Below are 19,149 nucleotides of genomic sequence, written 5' to 3'. Positions count from 1 at the left end.
GTGAAGATCACGCGAGGTACTAGGCAGAGTTGTCCCCTTTCTCCTCTTTTGTTTGATCTTTATATTGAGCCACTGGCCAGAAAAATTAGGAGTAGTGGTGGTATCTTGATGTTTGAGTTTTATGGTTGGACAAAGAAGGTTGAGCTATACGCAGACGATATTCTAATTTTTACAACAAACCTTCCGCAAACCTAGAGAGTGGTGATTGAAATAACAACTGAGTTTGGCAAAATCTCAGGGTATGATATTAATAAAGATAAGACGGAAGTGATGAGTTGAAATATGGGGGCAGTTCGGATTGATACTAAGAGTGAAATGAGATACCTAGGAGTTAAGATCACCCAGAATATTGCGGACCTCACTAAGGTAAATTTTGACCGGGTCAGAAAGGAGATTTGTGCTAGTTTACGGGTTTGGATGCATCTTCCTTTAACTTTATTTGGCAGAGTGAACTTAGTAAAGATGATTGTGCTTCCGAAACTAACCGTCCTGTTTGAATCAATCCCCTTATCTTTCAGAAAAGAGTGGTTCTTTAAATTACAGAGTGATATAAGTTCTTTTATATGGGCATCAAAAGGGCCACGAATATCTTGGCGCAAACTTAGGAGGAGGTTGGTGAAGGGGGGTTTAGCGCTACCAGATCTATTGTTTTATTCCTGGGCCTTTTTACTAAAAAATGGTATAATGCTACTGGACATCCCCATAGATATAGAGATAGGCAGGATGTTTAGAGTGATGCTGACAAAGGAAAAGGGAGCTGACGTGGGTTTTATTTACAAATATGCTGATCCGAAATACTTTAAGAAGGTCAGGCTTAAGATCCTAAAGGACATAGTGGAAATGTGGTTTAAAGTCAGAAAGGTCTTGAAAATACCATATTTCAGCTATTGGGCCCAGATTTGGGATGCACCAGGCTCTACTGAATGGACAAAAGACTCATTGACTTTACCCTTAAGAGAAGCGGGCATTTTTAGGAGGAAGCACTTGTTGATGGATGGTCAGATGGTTTCATGGAGCTGGTGTGAGCAGGTAGTTGGCCCAACGCTTTCAAGGATTAAATTCCTCCAGGTTCAAAGTTGGTTCTTGGCAATGGGTGTAACGTTAGGAGATCCTAATGAATTTGAGGAAAAACTTCTGTCTACTGGTGTGTTCAAAAAAGAAATGGCGCTATGGTACTGAATAATCCTGGAGATGGAAGATGGCGCGTTTACCTTGCCAGTGGATCTGTGGGGAGGATGCTTGCCAGAGACCAAGCTGGAAGATCAATGGCAAGTATCTATTGCTATGCTTTACAAAATAGTTAAACCTGCGTATCTGAGGAGGAACCATCTTTTTACTGTGCATAGGGCGTACTGGACTCCACGAAGGCTTTCTAAATTTGGGTCAATAAGAGTGGTGGTGTGTCCCAAGTGCGGCAGTCAGTGTGCAGATGACCTACACATGTTTATATACTGTCCGAAGTTACAGCTCTTCTGGGAGGCCGCAAGTAAATGCCTGGCTAGCGCTTTAAACCTGCAGATTAAGGAAAGCGCTGTTTTGGTTATTTTTGGAAGTTTGGAATGCCAATGTATTGTTACTAAAGACTGTGCAAAATTGGTATTTTATGCTATGCTTTTAGCGCGTAGGGAGATATGTAAATTGTGAGTATCTCCCACACCTCCAACAATGGATGATTGGTTGAAATCTATGAGTCATATTGCTAATTTAGATATTTCGGATCAGGGAAAAAGGAAATATGAATTTTGGACTCCCTTTGTTTCTAGGGGAACTTTATGAGTGGAGGAACTTGAAAAAATAATCGGTCCAATGATTAAGCCTTCTCCTGCCTCTGCTGGTTATAGTCTTTTCTGCGTGAGCAGAAGGATATGGGGAAGGGTCTGCGGTCGATTGAAGGAGGAGGCCTCTTTGAAAGATGGCAGGGATGCTGTCTTGGGAGCCTTCGCCTCATTACCCCTGCTTCAGCGCATGAGGTGTGATAAACCCAAGGTTGGCATCGTTAGAAAGACGAAGGGTGGAAACAAGGCAAATGAGGACAAAAAAAAAAATGAAAGGAGGATGGGCAGTCAAGCTCTGGTGCTTCTTCTTTGAAGGTAGGCACAAAGTTTTAGTTGAGCCATGTTCATCTAAGTATACAACATGCCAAATATAATGCTTCAATACATACCTGAGATGGGCGAACATGAGAAAGAGGTGTGAGACACTCTTATACGGTAAACAACCTTTACAACGCAAGTTTTACAACGCACTACCATTACAACTAAACTTTTACAACGAAGGCGATGTAACCACGCAATGCCATTACAACGCAAGTCTTTACATCGACTTGCGCTAGATGGCGTGCTAACATTACAAATAGTGTAGTTTACTATCCCAACACCTTCCCTACTGTTAAGTGGACTGGAGTTGGAATAGTAAATTACGCTTTTCTAATGTTAGCACGCCATCTAGCGCAAGTCGATGTAAAGACTTGCGTTGTAATGTTATAGCGTAGTAACATTGCAGTCGTTGTAACGACCGCGATGTAACTGCACGCGTTGTAATGACTCGCGTTGTTACATCATACATCCCTCTTATACAAATAAGGTGGAGGATCTAGAGGAGAAATGAAAAAGAAGCTGTTTTTTCAACTTTCTCTGCTGGAAGCTGCTCCAGTGTTGACCTCTTGACCCATTAATTGAACCAAAATGTGTAAGGAGTGGTTTCCGTTTCTGTGGTTTTCTATATTGCTCAACTCAAAAAACAGATAATGTTGCTCAAACTCGGACTGCTTTTTTGCTTCTCTTTCATGAGGACATCATTTTATTTTATGATGTGGTTGGTGGACTAGGTATGATGCTGCCCAAAAATCAGAAATAAAAATGTAAACTTGAATTCACTCATTTCTTAATTGCTTTCCCACAAAGAAACAGACAGGTATTATTGGAATGAAAAAACATGGTTGGCCACTCCTATAGCTAAGAGTCGACATTAGTCAGATTGTGAAAGAGGTGTTATTATCAAACGGAGGATGTCACAGAGTGTGGGATATGGATGACAAGAATTCCACAAGGCCAAAGCCTTTTCTGGTGACATTGCCTCATAGTAAAACAAAAAGTCCAGTTCACTTAAAAACTGGATTCACAATTGGACCAAAATAAGAATTATAAGAGAAGACTTGAATCCTTGTACAAAGGTTCGACATGTGACGGTCTCACACTTGCGATGGGTTCCAATTTAGGAAGTGGTTTCGCCGGAAAATTCAGAATAAAGCATTTGGCATGATATGGGCAGAGTTCGACAAGGGCATCACAGCAGATGTACTTTGCATGACTAACCACATCCCTAATTGGTTTCTGGGTAAAAATACCATATGCAGATTGCACAACAGAACATTTAAGGAAGTAGGGAACTATATTTTGAAAAATAATCAAAATATCCAGGTCCTATTGTACCACAGTAACATGTAATAAGTGTTAAGTGATGAGACAACTATTACTTTTGGATCACTGACGAAATATCGAGAAGAAGAATATCGAATTGCCAAAATATCGAAGGACAAATATAGAATGCCAAAATATCGAAGCCCTATCTCCAAACAGGTAAGTACAAAGATATAGAATCCAAAATATCGTTGTAAAAAATATAGTTAGTCACAATATCGAATTATTTTAAATGTCTTAAAATTAATGTAAAATGAATTACATAAAACATATAATTAACTGAAACCTTCTTAAAAATACTTAAATTACTTTAAAATTAATAAATAATTAATGTAAGTAAAAATAAAATAATAATACATATATATTAACGTAATATTAATTTTAAAAAATGCAATATTTTTTGCGTAGGATAGCGGGCGGGTAAAATTTACTATTACCGCTCCAGGAAGTGCAATAGTAGGGAAAACGTTGGATAGCGGGAGGTTAAAAATAACTATTCCCACTCCAGAGAGTGCAACAGTAGGGAAAGCGTTGGATAGCGGGAGGGTAAAAATTTGTATTCCCACTCCAGACAGTGCAATAATAGGGAAAGCATTGGATAGCGTCGGGGTAAAAATTTATATTCACACTCCAGAGAGTGCAACAGTAGGGAAAGCGTTGGATAGCGGGAGGGTAAAATTTACTATTCCCACTCCAGTGAGTTCAACAGTAGGGAAAGCGTTGGATAGCGTAGGGGTAAAAATTACTATTCCCACTTCAGAGAGTGCAACAGTAGGGAAAGCATTGGATAGCGGGAGGGCAAAATGTACTATTCCCACTCCAGTGAGTGCAACAGTAGGGAAAACGTCAGATGGCGTAGGGGTAAAAATTACTATTCCCACTCCAAAGAGTGCAACAGTAGGGAAAGCGTTGGATAGCGTAGGGGTAAAAATTACTATTCCCACTCCAGAGAGTGCAACGGTAGGGAAAACGTTGGATAGCGTAGGGGTAAAAATTACTATTCCCACTCCAAAGAGTGCAACAGTAGGGAAAGCGTTGGATAGCGTAGGGATAAAAATTACTATTCCCACTCCAGAGAGTGCAACTGTAGGGTAAGCGTTGGATAGCGTAGGGGTAAAAATTACTATTCCCACTCCAGAGAGTGCAACAGTAGGGAAAGTGTTGGATAGCGGGAGGGTAAAAATTACTATTCCCACTCCAAAGAGTGCAACAGTAGGGAAAGCGTTGGATAGCGGGAGGGTAAATTTACTATTCCCACTCCAGTGAGTGCAACTCTAGGGTAAGCGTTGGATACCGTAGGGGTAAAAATTATTATTCCCACTCCAGTGAGTGCAATTGTAGGGAAAGCGTTGGATAGCGTAGGGGTAAAAATTACTATTCCCACTCCAGTGAGTGCAATAGTAGGAAAAATAATAATTTAATATTTTATTAAAAATAAATAAGTTATTAATACCAAATAAAAATATTAAAATTAATTATCAATCACACAATATTTAATAATTAATTTATTATAAATACCAATGTTTTTTATTAATAACCTATTAATCATTAATTAACAACCAATTAATTTTCAATATCAAAAATACATAAAATTAATACCAATTAATAATTAAGAATACATTAATTAGCAATATACCAAAATTATTTACAATTAAATTAATTCCCACCATATTCCCCTATAATTTACCATTTAATAATTAATCAACAACCAATTAATTTTCAATAACAATTAATAATTAGCTAATAACAATTAAATTACTTCCCAACCTATTCCCCTATAAACCCACAACCCGCTACAGAAGCAAAACGCAAAATTAAATTAAAAATAATTAATAATTCCTAAAAAATATTATTGAATGTACTATAATTAAATTACTTCCCACCCTAATCCCCTATAAACCCACAACCCGCTACGGAATTCAATTACACAAAAATTAAATAACATAAAATTAATTACTTTAAAAATATTCAAACATACATTCCAAAATGTATACATACTTTTAACACATATACTAACACTTAAAGCACTATAAAAATATTCGATATTTTTAACAACTATATTATGACTGTCGATATTACTTACTTCTATATTATTTAAATCGATATTTTATTTCTTACCTAATTTTCGATATTCTTCACCACTATATATTGGCAATTCGATATTCTGTCCATTCTATATTAAAAACTCGATATTCTGTCCTGTCGATATTTTGAATTCGATATTATGTCTGTTTACCATTACTTTTAACTATGCCAAACCAGGGCAAATAAACATGGCCCATCACATAAATGAGAAGGTTTTTGGGGATCAATGTTTGCAGTTGCCCAATAGGTTTCAGTCACCAAGGCCTATAAATGAATAAGAAATCACCGAGGTTGTAAGTGCATCAAAACTGAAAGAAGCATGTCATTTTAATGTAGACTGGATAGGTGACACTAGAAAGCCACATCCATGTGCCTATTAAGACATGTTACTCCTTCAAATGTAAATCAGGGTTTAAGGATTCTGGGAATGGTTTCTTCTCTAACATTATATCAGTGCTGAGCATTGTCAAATGGACCATATGCGTTGACTTTACAATTGCTTTTTAGGGAACGAGCACACTAATGGATGGCCATATTCACACAGCAGTTGAAGACAACATATTGGGTCTTCAGAATGTCCACTGACGGGTTCCAGTCTAAGGTCAGTGGAAATGGATGACAGGTGGGATATACATGAAGCAAAACGTCTTCCATTGAGGATGTTGTTTCATGGGAGATTTCCTGTCTAAAAGAAATTACTGAGCCGAATTGCTACCTATTTTCTCTGTATGGCAGATACTTATGACATCCTTCGAATGATGCAGCAGATATATATAAATGACCTATGAGAATGAACAATGCAATTACATTTTTGGTCATTAAGTAGGATTTGCACTAAAATATGTTTGGAAAATGTATACCACAGGGCAGTCTCAAAATGGCACTACCAATTGTTGGAACGATTTTTAGGTTGATGGGAAAACATACTCCAGAGAAGACAATATTACCTACTGTGGGTCGTGGATTCCTTATTAACTCTTTTACTATGGTGCTGTTCTCGTATCTGGACTTATGTTGGGTGGTAGAGGGAGGAGAGAATATCTGTCCAGTCCAGGATCTGACGCGGCTGCTCCACAGACACATTATTTATTAATACTTGGTTTCAAAAGGGGCTAAGACTATCAGCATCTAATCACATCAGAACTGTTTGCTAATGAAAAGCATCAGTCTGCAGTCGTGCTACTTTCTCAAATGCAAACATGACTACTCATCATAAATAAATCCGATAAGCAATTGTCAAAGGGAAAGATGTGTAAGGTTATTACCAAATTGACACATGTCTCCTGCTATACATAGCAGATTTCGATGTGGTAAAGGAACTGCACAATACTTGCAAGAGAATTCAAATATCAAAAGAAAGCAAGTGCTTGAAGGTCATTGTTTATAGAAAATATAAGTACCTCAGTTGTTTCCCTTGTTCTTGGAATCCTTCACATCTAAACGTGTTAGGAATCTCTTATGACTACACTGGGATTAGAACTCACACTCTAAAGGGCCAATAATCTGAAGTGATTAAACAGGACTTGACCTCTTTCCCAGGCCTGTGCCTCAGCAAAATTGGGGTGTCTTGTATAAAACACAGGCCCAATAGGGGGCAGACTTCAACTGGTCATTTGAACAAAGTTTTGCTACAATGGTACACCGAGCACAAAACACAGGCTGGAAATTAACCCACAACCCAAATTTACTTTAGATCTAGAGGCAATTCCGTAGGCAGCATCCAACAAACAAAAAAAATCACACTCTTTCCGTCAGAGCAAGAGATTCTACAATGCAGCTTGGAGAAAATAATCCCGTTCCTATTCCTACCACAGGAATGTTTTTGTTTCATTTATTAAGAAAGGGAAATAGAAAAGAAGGATGGAAAATGTTTTAAGCCTTCGGTTTTTACGCACAAAGCACGGCTATTCTTTAATAAGCATTTTGCACATCTTGACTTTGACCCTGAACATCAGCCCCTGGAAAGGGAAAGCATCAGCAAATATCAACAAAACTGCTGATAAAGCCTGATAGCAAACATTCGCAGAGTAACAAGGGCTATAAATAGCATACACACTCATGTTACCAGTTCTCTTAAATTAGTATGGGCCTGGTTGGGATTGAATCTGCACGTGTAACTTCCATAGAAGTTTAGAATAAAGAAGAGATAATGAAACAAAAAGCTTGTGAATCAGGCCTCACAAGCCTTGCCCACACTATGGGAAGACGTACGTCAACAGGACTACCCTGCTGTCCATGCACTCTACGACGACATGTTTAGGGATTAACCCAGCAAATTATTCCATGTCACCTGAGGGGTATACTTTGAATGCTTTTGTAGCATGTCGCAGTATATTTTCTAATGATACATTCCTGATTTGCAGCATAACTGAAACAAAGAACGCCTACATGCCTACGCTACCTGCAACCCCACCTATCGAATTCTGATTGAGAATACTTAGTATGATTAGCGTAACCTCTTGGCATGTTTATTTTTTAGGTATGTTGGTACACAAACGCATAGCCATGAACACTTACTTCTATGCGTTTTCCTCTGAAGGTTTGATCTTTTAAGTTACAACTTAAGAAAGTTCAATGAAAAAAGAAATATGCAGAGTGGACTTATTATTTTTTATCATTGTTGTTGTTATTGCTATTATGATTATTGTTTTTAATATTAAATAATACCAATCAGAATAATTACAAATAACAATAATGCTTTAATGTTATTCGTGTTATCTGTTATTGTTAATAATTCTATTGATAATAAAAACAATTCATAGTATTGTTGTTATTAACATTTATAATAAGAAAAAGAGAAATAGAGATAGCATTTTTTTTAAATAGCGCTTTATACTGTAATAGTGCTAGAAATTAGGGGCATAACAGGGTTAAAATAGATCTGAGGACAAATGTTTATTATAAAGCTCTATTTTTCTACACTGGCAGCTGGGAAATAGTCCTCAGCGTCAAGAAAACTGCTGCCTCTGCTAAGTGTCACCTTATTCAGTGACTAACTCCTTTTTCAAAAAGTGAGATCACCCAGCCAAAAAGCACGCTTAACATCTGAGACACTAATCCCCAGAGCGAGCTCTAGTTTTTGTTTTGGCTTTATCGTAATATGAAACTAAATACAAAATAATTTATAATACGCCATATGAATTGAAGCACTAGGGGCACATATTCGAGAGAAAGGGGGATGCAAAAAGAGATTATCTGGTGCCGTCGGCAGAAAAAGCTTGGAGGTTTGCTCAGTTGTTGAAAGATGAACTTCTAGGAAAGGCCTGCAGCAGTGAACTTTCCAGCGGGGGGGGGGTGGGGGGGGGAGGGGAGGAGGTAGAATTAGAACCAGATGAATTTTTACAAATGACGCTTTTCTTTCAAGATGAAGATTTAAGATGTGAAGGGGGAAAGGAGTGCACTGTCAGACTCTTAAGCCTGGATTTGCTTCTCTCAGCAAGATTCAGGATGTGGGGATGACAATATTTGCTTCCTTACTGTTACAAGCTTACATCAGCAGTAGTGGCCGTCTGCTCCTCTGGGGCTCTTCCAGGGCTGCTAATATGTTGCAAGACAGCATCGTAGCCAGCTGGTTGGCACAACGAGCTACGCGACTGAAACTACCTAGTGCACTGAAAGTTCAAATAATATTTTCTGATAGACTTTGGACAGCTGAACCAAAGGGAACCAACCAAACAACTGCGAGCCAGGCACTGTCCTCAGATACTCTGGTGAGCAGACTCTGCATTAATAAGACAAATGTCCAAACTTGTGTTGTAACACACCCAGACAGCAGGACCATGCAGCGCAAGCTCAAATTCCAGTCAAGCCAGAAAACTGCGCAGAGCTTCAGTCTACTTTTTGGGTACCCAGAGAGATCAGCATCAAGGGAGCTGACACAAACATTAAAAACACAGAATACTTCTGGCCACAGCAAAACGGATTGTTCTCACGCATAACGCAGGAAATGCGGGCTGACCGACTGTCCCCGCAGGGGACGCTCATAAGAGGGCAGCCCCTTTAGTGCCACAAGATGGCACACTGGGCAGCCTATTGTTTGGCCTTAGACCCCGGTTGGGGTCCCCTGCGCGTCATTTTCGGCTGGTGGGAGGTCAGGGAGAGGTATATAGTCCTCCCCCTGACCCCCTGGCCTCTTTGTTCCCTCACCCTGACGCCAACGAGGGGCGGCTTGCCTTTGGATCGCCTGTAAGATAACCCACCATGTTGGCATATTTGGTATGCTAATAAACTTGAAGCAATTTTCTCCACCAAAAGTTGTCTTGTCTGCTTATTAATGCTACCTGTATGTTGCTGCGAGAGGGCTGGTGAGTGTGGCCGATATTGGCACTATCCTCATGAAACCCTAACCTTGCAGAGGATTACAGTCCGTAGAAGTACTGGTAGTGGCGGACGGACAGCAGGTATAGCACTTCACTCAATTTTGGATACTGCTCCTGCACGACCTCTCGCAGAACTTTTCACAATGTATTTTCCTTTATTTGGAAACGGTATGTTCCATTCCCAAAACAGTGGTGATAGTGGAGTGGTTTTTACCGCCGGAGGCAAAGACATATTTTTCTGGTCCCGCAAGGATGCCTTAATAAAAGCTGTAATTGGCCATCGGCCCTCTCTAGATAGCCACACCTGTCTCCTCTTGCTAGTGTTAAAATAGTCAGCTTACACTTTCCTTATAAAATGCCCTGGACGACACAAAGTGGAAACAAGTAAACATATCACATAGGAACTCAATCAACCTCTACAGGATCATTCTTCCACTGCCTGACAAGTAAAACATGTATTTTTCAAGCTCAAAGAGGGTGTTTATCTATGAAAGAAATAGCTGACCTGCTTTTAACTCAAGGGAACAAGGTTACAACAGCCTATGCTGACCTTGGATAACACCTTACTAATGTGTTATACCACTGAACGGGCGGATGACAATTGGTAGATTCAAGAATGTGTTCCATTGAAGATATTTAAGAATGTTTAAAAATGTCTCTGGATCACTTAATCTTTCAAAACTCCACTAAACCTAACCAGAGGCTCCGAGTGCCTGAGGTGGCTTAAAAAGGATGACTAAATAAGGCAGATAACCAGAACAGGTGAAATGCGGGTTTACGGTTCTGCATTGATGGTCAGGCTGGAAAATACTGGAGAGTTTTCAGAGCGTCAGACATTCATTCTCCGGTTTCTTAGTTGTGCTCCCTTTGGAGCAATTACCATCAGTGCAGTCCACAGAAAAAAGTATCAAGAAAGTCCAGCACACATAATTGAAATGATTTGCCATCCAAGCCTGACTCAACACGTATATTTTATGTTTACAATGATCCGACATCTATAATCCAACACTACATCAATAGTCATAACAAAATTAAATAAAGCTAGCTGCCAGTCACTGTTCATGTTATTAAGCAGGGAACAACATTGTATTATATCAAGTGTGAGCAGAAAGGCAAACCACTCCGCCCCATTAGTGGAAAAGGTTGCAACGCCCCCAGTTACACCAATGGGTTGCTCGTTGCTCCAACTATCTTATGATGAAGACCACCTCTGAAATACTACTTTGTTAGTTTCACCTATTTCTGTGTGAAGTTTAAACATGTTTTCTTTACCACATAAACCACCATCTACAACACGTTCTGTCTGTCAAGAGTGTTTAGTTTATAAGGAGTAGGAAATTGCATAACCACCAGAACCGGAGAAATTGATAGTCAATGTTATCATGCAAAATTGACCACAAATGATTGACTACACGGCTGACCTAGATCAGGCGTTTTAAAGTCACTGATTTCTTTTCCCCTCAAATTGCACAAGATTATAGTAACCAAATTTACTCAAACAATATGGTACTTCTGCCGTGAACTAAGATATTGATGTAAGAGTGTCCTATTAGTGCACAAAGTGTTGTTGTTGTAATGAGTAGTTTGACCTATTAAATTGAATTATTTAAAAAAGTTTGAATGTGGTGAAGCTAAGTTGGACATGTAGCGGACACTACGTCCTCTATCTGCTCAATACTAAAATTCTCCAAGTTGTATAATTTTCAAGCCTGTTTTTTTCTACATACTGCTGTCTTCAAAGACTGCAGAGTGCTCCTTGTAGCACTTCCCTGGTGGTCTTAATAGTTGTTCCTTGTAGTGAGCTCTCATCTCAGTCATGTATTACATATCGTCTAATTCTGAGGTGCTATCAAGTGTTCACGTGTGGACATCACAAATTGATGGAGTACCTCATTCACCAAGAAGATCATCCCAATCTGTTATTTACAAACATCTCTACAGCCCTATTTGAAACCCTTATAAAACCTGGTCTGACACAACTCTTTCTGCCCACTCTCGTCTCGGAAGAGCATTGTCATCTCTATTGACTTGCTGTAGAAGAGTCGCCCTCACTTTATCTATTGACTCTTGTAGGCTTCTAGCTAAGCATTGTATTAGCGTTTGCATCCAATGCATCAACCAAAGCCTTTATATTATCTCGGTCTTTGGCAAGGGCGGAGATGCCCAGGAGGTTTATAAGGGCACAACAAGGCTTCAGAAAGGAGCTGATGGCACATGTGAATAAAGTTGCTTTTCAGGAGCTAGGAGATGAGCCGGGTGTATTTCATGGAACCCACATGCTGTTCTCCCACTCAGAGAGAGTTGCAATGCTGGGACTTAATGACAAATACGGTTTTTAATATAAGCAAACTGGCAACCAAATGTATTTCCCTAGTTATGATGCTATTTAAGCACCATAAGGCTGGGACTGTAACTCAAAACATGGCCTATGCTTTGAACAATGGTGTGCAAATCTGAGAAAATCATCCATGGCCGAGTGAAAACTGTCAGTGTACGAGATATTAACAAGTACATCAAATGTACTTGAAATAAATGGGTTAAAGCCATGAGTTTCATGTATCCTTCTTGCAAGCTGCTGTGTGTATTTAACTGTCTTTAGACCATAGCACTAGGGGAAACTCAGGGGTGAGCCATATTTTTGTAAATATGGCACATACCTGTGTTTAAAAAATGTCAGAGCGCGGCTCTACCAATTTATGTGTAACACTTTATTTTAGTTTAGTTTATTTTATTGTAAATATCCCCCCAAAGTGTGCTTGTGGTTCGGGTTTTGATTTTACTATCAAGGGCATACAAAAGAATCACTTCTTTTTTTGCACGTTAAAAGAGTGCATGTAGCCTGCTCTTGGTGCATTGTGTCCAAACCTGCACCATTTTAAGCTGAAAAGTGCTTTCTCACATTGGGTGCCCATCTGCTGCCATTAGTTCTCACGCAGAGATTAGTTGTGCCAGTTTAGCTATGATGCCACCCCAGCTGTTCCCAGTATCAAGTGCTCAGAAACGCGTGACATGGTCTTACTGTTCTTTCGTAGCATTGCATTAAAAGAGATTTGATTTTAAATCCTTTTGATGCACTCCTAAATGTTTGTGCAGAGGGATAACGTTATTTTTTTAGAAAGTAATACTAAAAGCCGTTAAACACATAGGGGCAGATTTACAAGTCCCTTGCGCCACTTTTGCGTCACTTTTCCCATGTTAAAAGTGACGCAAAAGTGGCGCATGGGGCTTATAAATCTGCCCCATATTGTATACAAGGATCTATCACTAAGGAGAGGTTGGTGTTTTCCTTTAACTGGCAACTTTACTCCTTCTCTTTTTCTGGACTGTTGTGATTCGAAGTGCTCTGAAACCGGTGCTATATTTAAGTACTACTAGGTTGGCCTGTCTAATGTAACACCTCCGTGTAGTATAGCAATCCTGTCTTCCAAAAATGTGAAAAGCTTCTGGTAGATAATGTTAATCTGTGAGCAATGGCACGGAAGTGCTTTCAACAATGTGCTCAGAGCCTCGGGCGTATCAGAATTCCGATAGCATTTTCACTTTTAGACTGTTTGCCGCACTGTGGTTGTCCCCATGGTAACCTTCACTTATTGGACAGCGGGCGTGAGCATACTTGAAGCATTACCAGCGGGCCTTGCCAGGCAGCCAAAATCCACAGCCGCGATTCTCATCTGAGCATGCGCCGCGCTACACTTCTGCGTTTACTTTAGCTTCAAACACCTCCCGTTTCTTTCTTCAATTAGTCATCAGTTGTTCGCAAATAACTGTTCAAATGCGGGTGTTTTGAGAAAGGCTAGCCTAGCTGCAAGAAAACAAATCCTCCTTAATGTAAACCATCTTCTATTTTTGTCTGTTTAAACAGTTTGTTGGCGCAACTCCATATCAGGGCAATGACTGAAAAATAGGGGGCTCCTGTATCAACGGGATTTGTTCATTATGGGCCTATGGGCTATGACCTGCCATGGCCAACAAATTTCATATGTGAAGAGGGGGCGGAGCCTTGGAGAATGCGGGGCCTCGTGCCAAGTGCTATGTACGCGGCACTTTGCCCTTCACAAGCCCCCGCCCCCAAAAAAGGGTACCTAAAGCTATAGCTGATGCCCTGGAGTGTTTTTGTTTTCGCACCTCTTAATAGAAACTGGCTCCTTACAGATGCGAAAGAGAAGCTGGAAATGCAGTCTTTGAAAGGGTTTCCAGCTCGCCCAGCATGCCACCTTGTGATTTCGGCTCCTCACAGGGTGACTGTGTGAAGGGAGCCGAAATAGTGTAACACACGACGGCACCGCGTGAGCTGGAAGGTCTGGATGGAATGTGTTGATACAAAAGTGTCTAGATGCCTTTAATTCCCCCTCAGACTCTTCCTTGTACACCCAACCTTCCCATCTGTTTCTCTCACTCTTGCAGGCTCTTTTGCATCACTGCCCCTTCATTTGTCACTGCCTTCTTATCTTTCTATTCCTCCTTCTTTCTCCCTTTTCTGCCCATCGCTCCTGCCCTGCATCGTTAGATGATTACAAAATAAATCCTGGTTCTCAAAAGTGAGTGATGGCACCCATCACCTGCAGCCACCGGCACAAATGAAGCACTGTCAAGGCAAGCTTACAAGGAAACGTTTTATAAGAATCCAAACTTTTATTGCCAGTTACCTATACAAAGAGGTGTGAGACACTGCATATACAACAAAATACACTTTTTACCTCATTACGAAATCTTCGGCACTGAAAATATCCTTCAAATTTCATAACGCAACCCTGAGGCCTGAGGGAGCATGATCCCTTGATGTTTACTGGTGTTGGTAGGACATAGACGAAGCAAAACTAACTAATCCTCAAAACCTGTTCCTTCAGATCAAAAAAGGTTTTTAGAGCAGCAAAAGGTGTGAACATAAAGCCCTGGAAAAGGACAACCCAGTCTCACAAAAGAAACTGCTTCAGTCATAACAGATAGCGTGTGAGCAGGGGCGTAACAGAGGACCCCGCGGTGCAGGGGGGGGGCGGCAACCTCCAGGGGCCCCCTCAGCACCGCACTTCGGTTGGAGAGCTCCAGATTGAGTCCGGAGGGGGCCCCCTCCATGTACCCTGCAGGGGGGCCCCTTCAAGTTTCGTTACGCCACTGCGTGTGAGAGAAGGAAATTCCTCTTGGAAGAAATTTTTCAAGTAACTGTTCTCCTTCTAACTATCTCTTGAAGAACAACGAATTAAAAATGTTGAATTTGCACAATGAGCACAGGATCTGTGTGTTCTTGAGTGTACTATACTGGCACGCTGACGGCACAGCATTCACAAGCCTACTTCTAATGGCCCTACCCACAATGCATCAGTAGCATGCTAGCTCACTACAGGCAAAACAAAGGAAAAAAGAGCACTCACACAGGTCCTACTGAAAACAAAGCCAAAAACTCATGTTAGGAGCCATTCTTGGCTGATACTCTGCAACTTAGTTTTTATCTGTTACTAACTATGCAGCACTTTAACGTATTCACAAGGAACGATCGGGTTCTTGGATGTTTGTTTAAATGAGGTGCCTCCTTTTAGACTTAAAGTTGCTACTTCAATACTTTTTAACTGAGGGACAAGGTTTCTATATCCAGTAGAGAGACAAAGGATGTGGCAAAAATGTAAGTGGGTGGATAAGTATGTCTGCTATTCTCTGTGCTCATAATCATTGGCACGTCTCAGAAAACGGTATGAGTACACAAGAGTTGCATGTGGTAACATCATACCCCACTGTTACTAATACCCAAGGCTTTGATAACTCCCGTGTGAAATCCTGAGGGGCTCTTAAAAAAATGAAGAAATACCTGCGGAAACAATCATTCTGATCTTGACTGCCCTGGTTATTTCTCATTTCCCCCTAATCTTGGTATTTCACTCAGAGACTATAATTCATTTTAGTTGGTGATGTACAAGGCCCATTTGCTCAATATAATTTCGCTCACTTTTAAAGGCTCTATCAATTTCAAATGTTTCTAACTGTGAAATCAAATTGTGTGTTGTGGCTGGGAAAGAGAAGTGGGGAAAAGGAAAACAAGAGTAATGTAGAGGCTTTAAAGCAGACGTTTGGCCAAGAATGGGGAGACGTGGGCAAATCAGATGCATTTGTCTGTCTTGATAGGCCAAGAAATCTCTACATTATTGATAATTAAACATTTATTTTTCAGTCAACTTCCTGACTCATGCTACGAATTGATTTTACAAGCATTCTTGATTTATTCTCTTCTTGTTATCACTCATTTACAATGGTGAATTGGACCATTCTCTCTTCATGTTTCTTTTCACAGATAGGAAAACATAAATGCAAGCCCTCTACAATCCACAATATGGTTGGGTTTGGACATGACCAGCCGGATACTCCTGCCGAACAAGGAACTTTATCCAACCGAATCATTATACCTGAATTAAAGACTATTCGTTTGGATATGTGACTGAAAATTATCTAGTGTTTCTGATTGCTCAAGCTTCTATTTATTTCAAAGAAGTGGTACATATGACAAAGAACTCCGGTTATTTTTAGATTACATCACTACTTCTTTGATAACACTACCCTGAAGAAGCCCGTGCTTGGGCAAAACGCGTTAGCTGAGTATGTTTTTTCTGTCCTCCAGATGAAAGAAAGGCAATAAAAGAACATTCAAGCACAAATAGACTTGTTGTGTACTTTACAAGGAACTCTGAATTTGACTTTATGTTTCTCTTTTTACTTCTCATTTTTTGTAATAACAAAACCATTATAACCAGCACCCCTGCTAATTCTGCAGAAAAACTTGCCTCTTTGGTTGTTCTTGGGACGGCGGCAACTAGGCCTTTTCCATCTGTACCCCAGACTCTCAATCAACATCCCCATATCTATAAAAAAAATGCTTCAACGCTGCTCCAATTTAGGAAAGAGTTGAAGGCACACCTCTTTAAAGAACACTATATCACAAGCAGTTAGGCATGGCTCCTCCGTAATAGCAGAGGAGCAACGCCCCACTGTCAGCAGGTGAAAAATAAAATGATAATTTAAAAAAAAATTCATTTCATTTATTACTGCCTGAGCAACCTGAGCCATGGAGTCTTGGGCGGGGCAGAGCCGGGCGTGGCAGGAAGGTGGAGTGGTGGGCAATTATAAGTGTGCATGTCTGTTTGGTCCGCTGTCTTAGGCTGGCCAAATAGACATGCGCACTTATATTTCTCTAACCCAGCTGTGTTGCACCGTTTTTGGAGAAAAGCTGTGCCTCAGCAAGCATCAGACCAGCCCGCTCAGACCAATCCAGGTGCTTCTCTCATGCTAGGTATAGCATGACAGCAGCGTCTGGATTGGGTGGGGAACCTGTGCTACGGCCCATGGACTGCCGGGAGGAGAGCTGGAGAGGGGCCCGAGGCAGCCGGCCGCGTCAGCGGCAGTTAAGTCTTTTTTTATTGTATTTATTATGATCCTCCCCCACACATTTCCCCATGCCGCCACTCCACTTTAGATTGGCGGCGGCTGCCACGGAAAGCAGTAACAATCGATTAGCCAGCCACCACTCCTGTCACTGATTGTATTCTTGATTTTGACAGTGTACAGCGCTCTGCTGCCTTTTTGGCTAGGCTCACCATGTACAAATTTCCACATGCATGCATACAACATGATCCACTATGAGAAATGATCACAGAAGAAACTCAAACTTGGCAGAAGTAGTATGGATCAGTCTTGCTTACCAATCTGGTCTTCGGGAATGAGGGATTCGATGGGAGGGTCCAGCTCGGAACTCTGCGCCAAGTAGTTTTTCACTTGGGTCATGAATTGACGCACAGTCTGAAGCATGTCTGTGACTGAAACGTGACACTCCTTGTTTTCCTGGAAAAAGCTGATGTAGTCCTGCACTAGTGATCCAAAGTATGTCCGTTTGTCCCGAGAGAGCTCCGCAATCCTCTTCACCATCTTGTTCTCGGGGGTCATCAAAGAGCTGAACACACCACTCATTTTGCGGAGCTGCGTCTTCACGATTTTGGGAAAGCCAAAGGAGCTGGGCCGCTTCTTCCTGGGCTTCAGGGGGGGCGCCATGCTCTCCTGGTCGCTTTCGAAGCTGTCCCCGTCGTAGTCGTAGAACGGGATGGTCCGGTCAAGATCCAGAGAGTCGGACGAGGACGTCGAAATGCTCAAGTCGCTTAGCCGCTGTATGTTGATCGGCGCTTCTGGCTGCAGGTTGTCCACGACCGTTTGCGGACTACTGGCCATATCTGGGGGGGCTCCTGCTGGGTCTCGCCTCACAGTCTGTAGCCGAAGCGTGGAGTTAGGGCAAGCAAGAGGCTCCGAAGTGGTCCTCGCACCAGTGTCCCACTCTATGAGCACGGACTGCTTCTTTCGACGAGGTGGGGGAATTGGAGCTTGCTTTTTTGCCGGAGGATCGCTGCTCCCGTGCAGCTGGCGGCTCTCTATTTCTGGCATGGCTGCTGTCTCCGGCCTCGCGGCTCTGCACAGCTGCGGGCTCGCGAGCGCACCGCCGAGAGAAGGCGGAGGGGGTCTCGGAGGAGGCGACCGAGGCCTGCTCGTGCCATTCACTTCTGAAGCCCGCTTTCCCTGCCTCTTCGCGCTTCCCCCGGAGCCTGGGTTGTGCACTTCTATGAAGAGGGGATTAATGAAACACAGAGCTCCGTTGGTCTGGCTGCACTCCAGCTCCGAGGGCGTCCTGGTCCTGATGGAATGCACTCCATTTATATGCGGCACATGACGCGGTCCTCCGCTTGCAAAGTCAGAGGGGAGAGGCTTCGGGGGAGGAGGCGGTTTGTTGTGAACAGGAGACTGCCAAAAACCTGAAAAACAAGCCAAAGAGAACAAGAAATTGTTAAGTACCAGGCACAGAACTCTGACACACACTCCTTCCCTCCCCCCGGCAAAAAACACTAAACACAAAGAACGGCCCTCTTCTCACCAGTTGTGGTTTCGCCCGTACAATAGGCTCCCTATATTCCACCGGAAAGATCCAATAAATATAATACAATGACCTGATCATTAAAATGTTCTTTTCTAAAAGCAAACTTAAATAGTTTGGCAAACCTTGCTTTTTCTGCTTCCAGTGTCAGCTAAGTTATGCTCATTTGCAGTTGTGTTCATCAGACGGTGCAATGCAAAGCGGGGAGAGTGTCTCTTGAGACTCTGTCCTAGTACCCTGCTGGCTGGTTTCAACCCGTCTCCTCGACCAGCCCTCTAAGTACCCGCGGAAGACCAGTGTCGCCAAGTTCATCATCTGCTATTGCTTCCCCCCGAGGAGGCGGCGCCGGGCGCGCAGCTGTGGGAGTGCGGTGAGCGGCCTTCTTACACAACCCCTGGATTTAGACGCTCAGCATAAATCCAAAAGCGAC

General features: G+C 41.8%; 1 protein-coding gene across 4 annotated transcripts in view; it reads right to left on the bottom strand.

Annotated features, from left to right (window-relative positions):
* The window catches only part of RIN2 (Ras and Rab interactor 2), an 831,738-nt gene that overhangs the window by 28,003 nt on the left and 784,586 nt on the right, over window positions 1–19,149 (bottom strand). For all 4 annotated transcript variants that reach the window (XM_085611780.1, XM_085611777.1, XM_085611779.1 and 1 more), the window contains one exon: window positions 17,506–18,600. In XM_085611780.1, the coding sequence (XP_085467906.1) occupies window positions 17,506–18,600 (1,095 nt within the window). The remainder of the gene's footprint in view (window positions 1–17,505; window positions 18,601–19,149) is intronic.

The sequence above is a fragment of the Triturus cristatus genome, chromosome 6 (genome assembly GCF_964204655.1).
Source record: "Triturus cristatus chromosome 6, aTriCri1.1, whole genome shotgun sequence".
Classification (NCBI taxonomy): Eukaryota; Metazoa; Chordata; class Amphibia; order Caudata; family Salamandridae; genus Triturus; species Triturus cristatus.
Note: the sequence above shows the minus strand (reverse complement) of the source record. Positions and strands in the feature narration are given on the sequence as shown.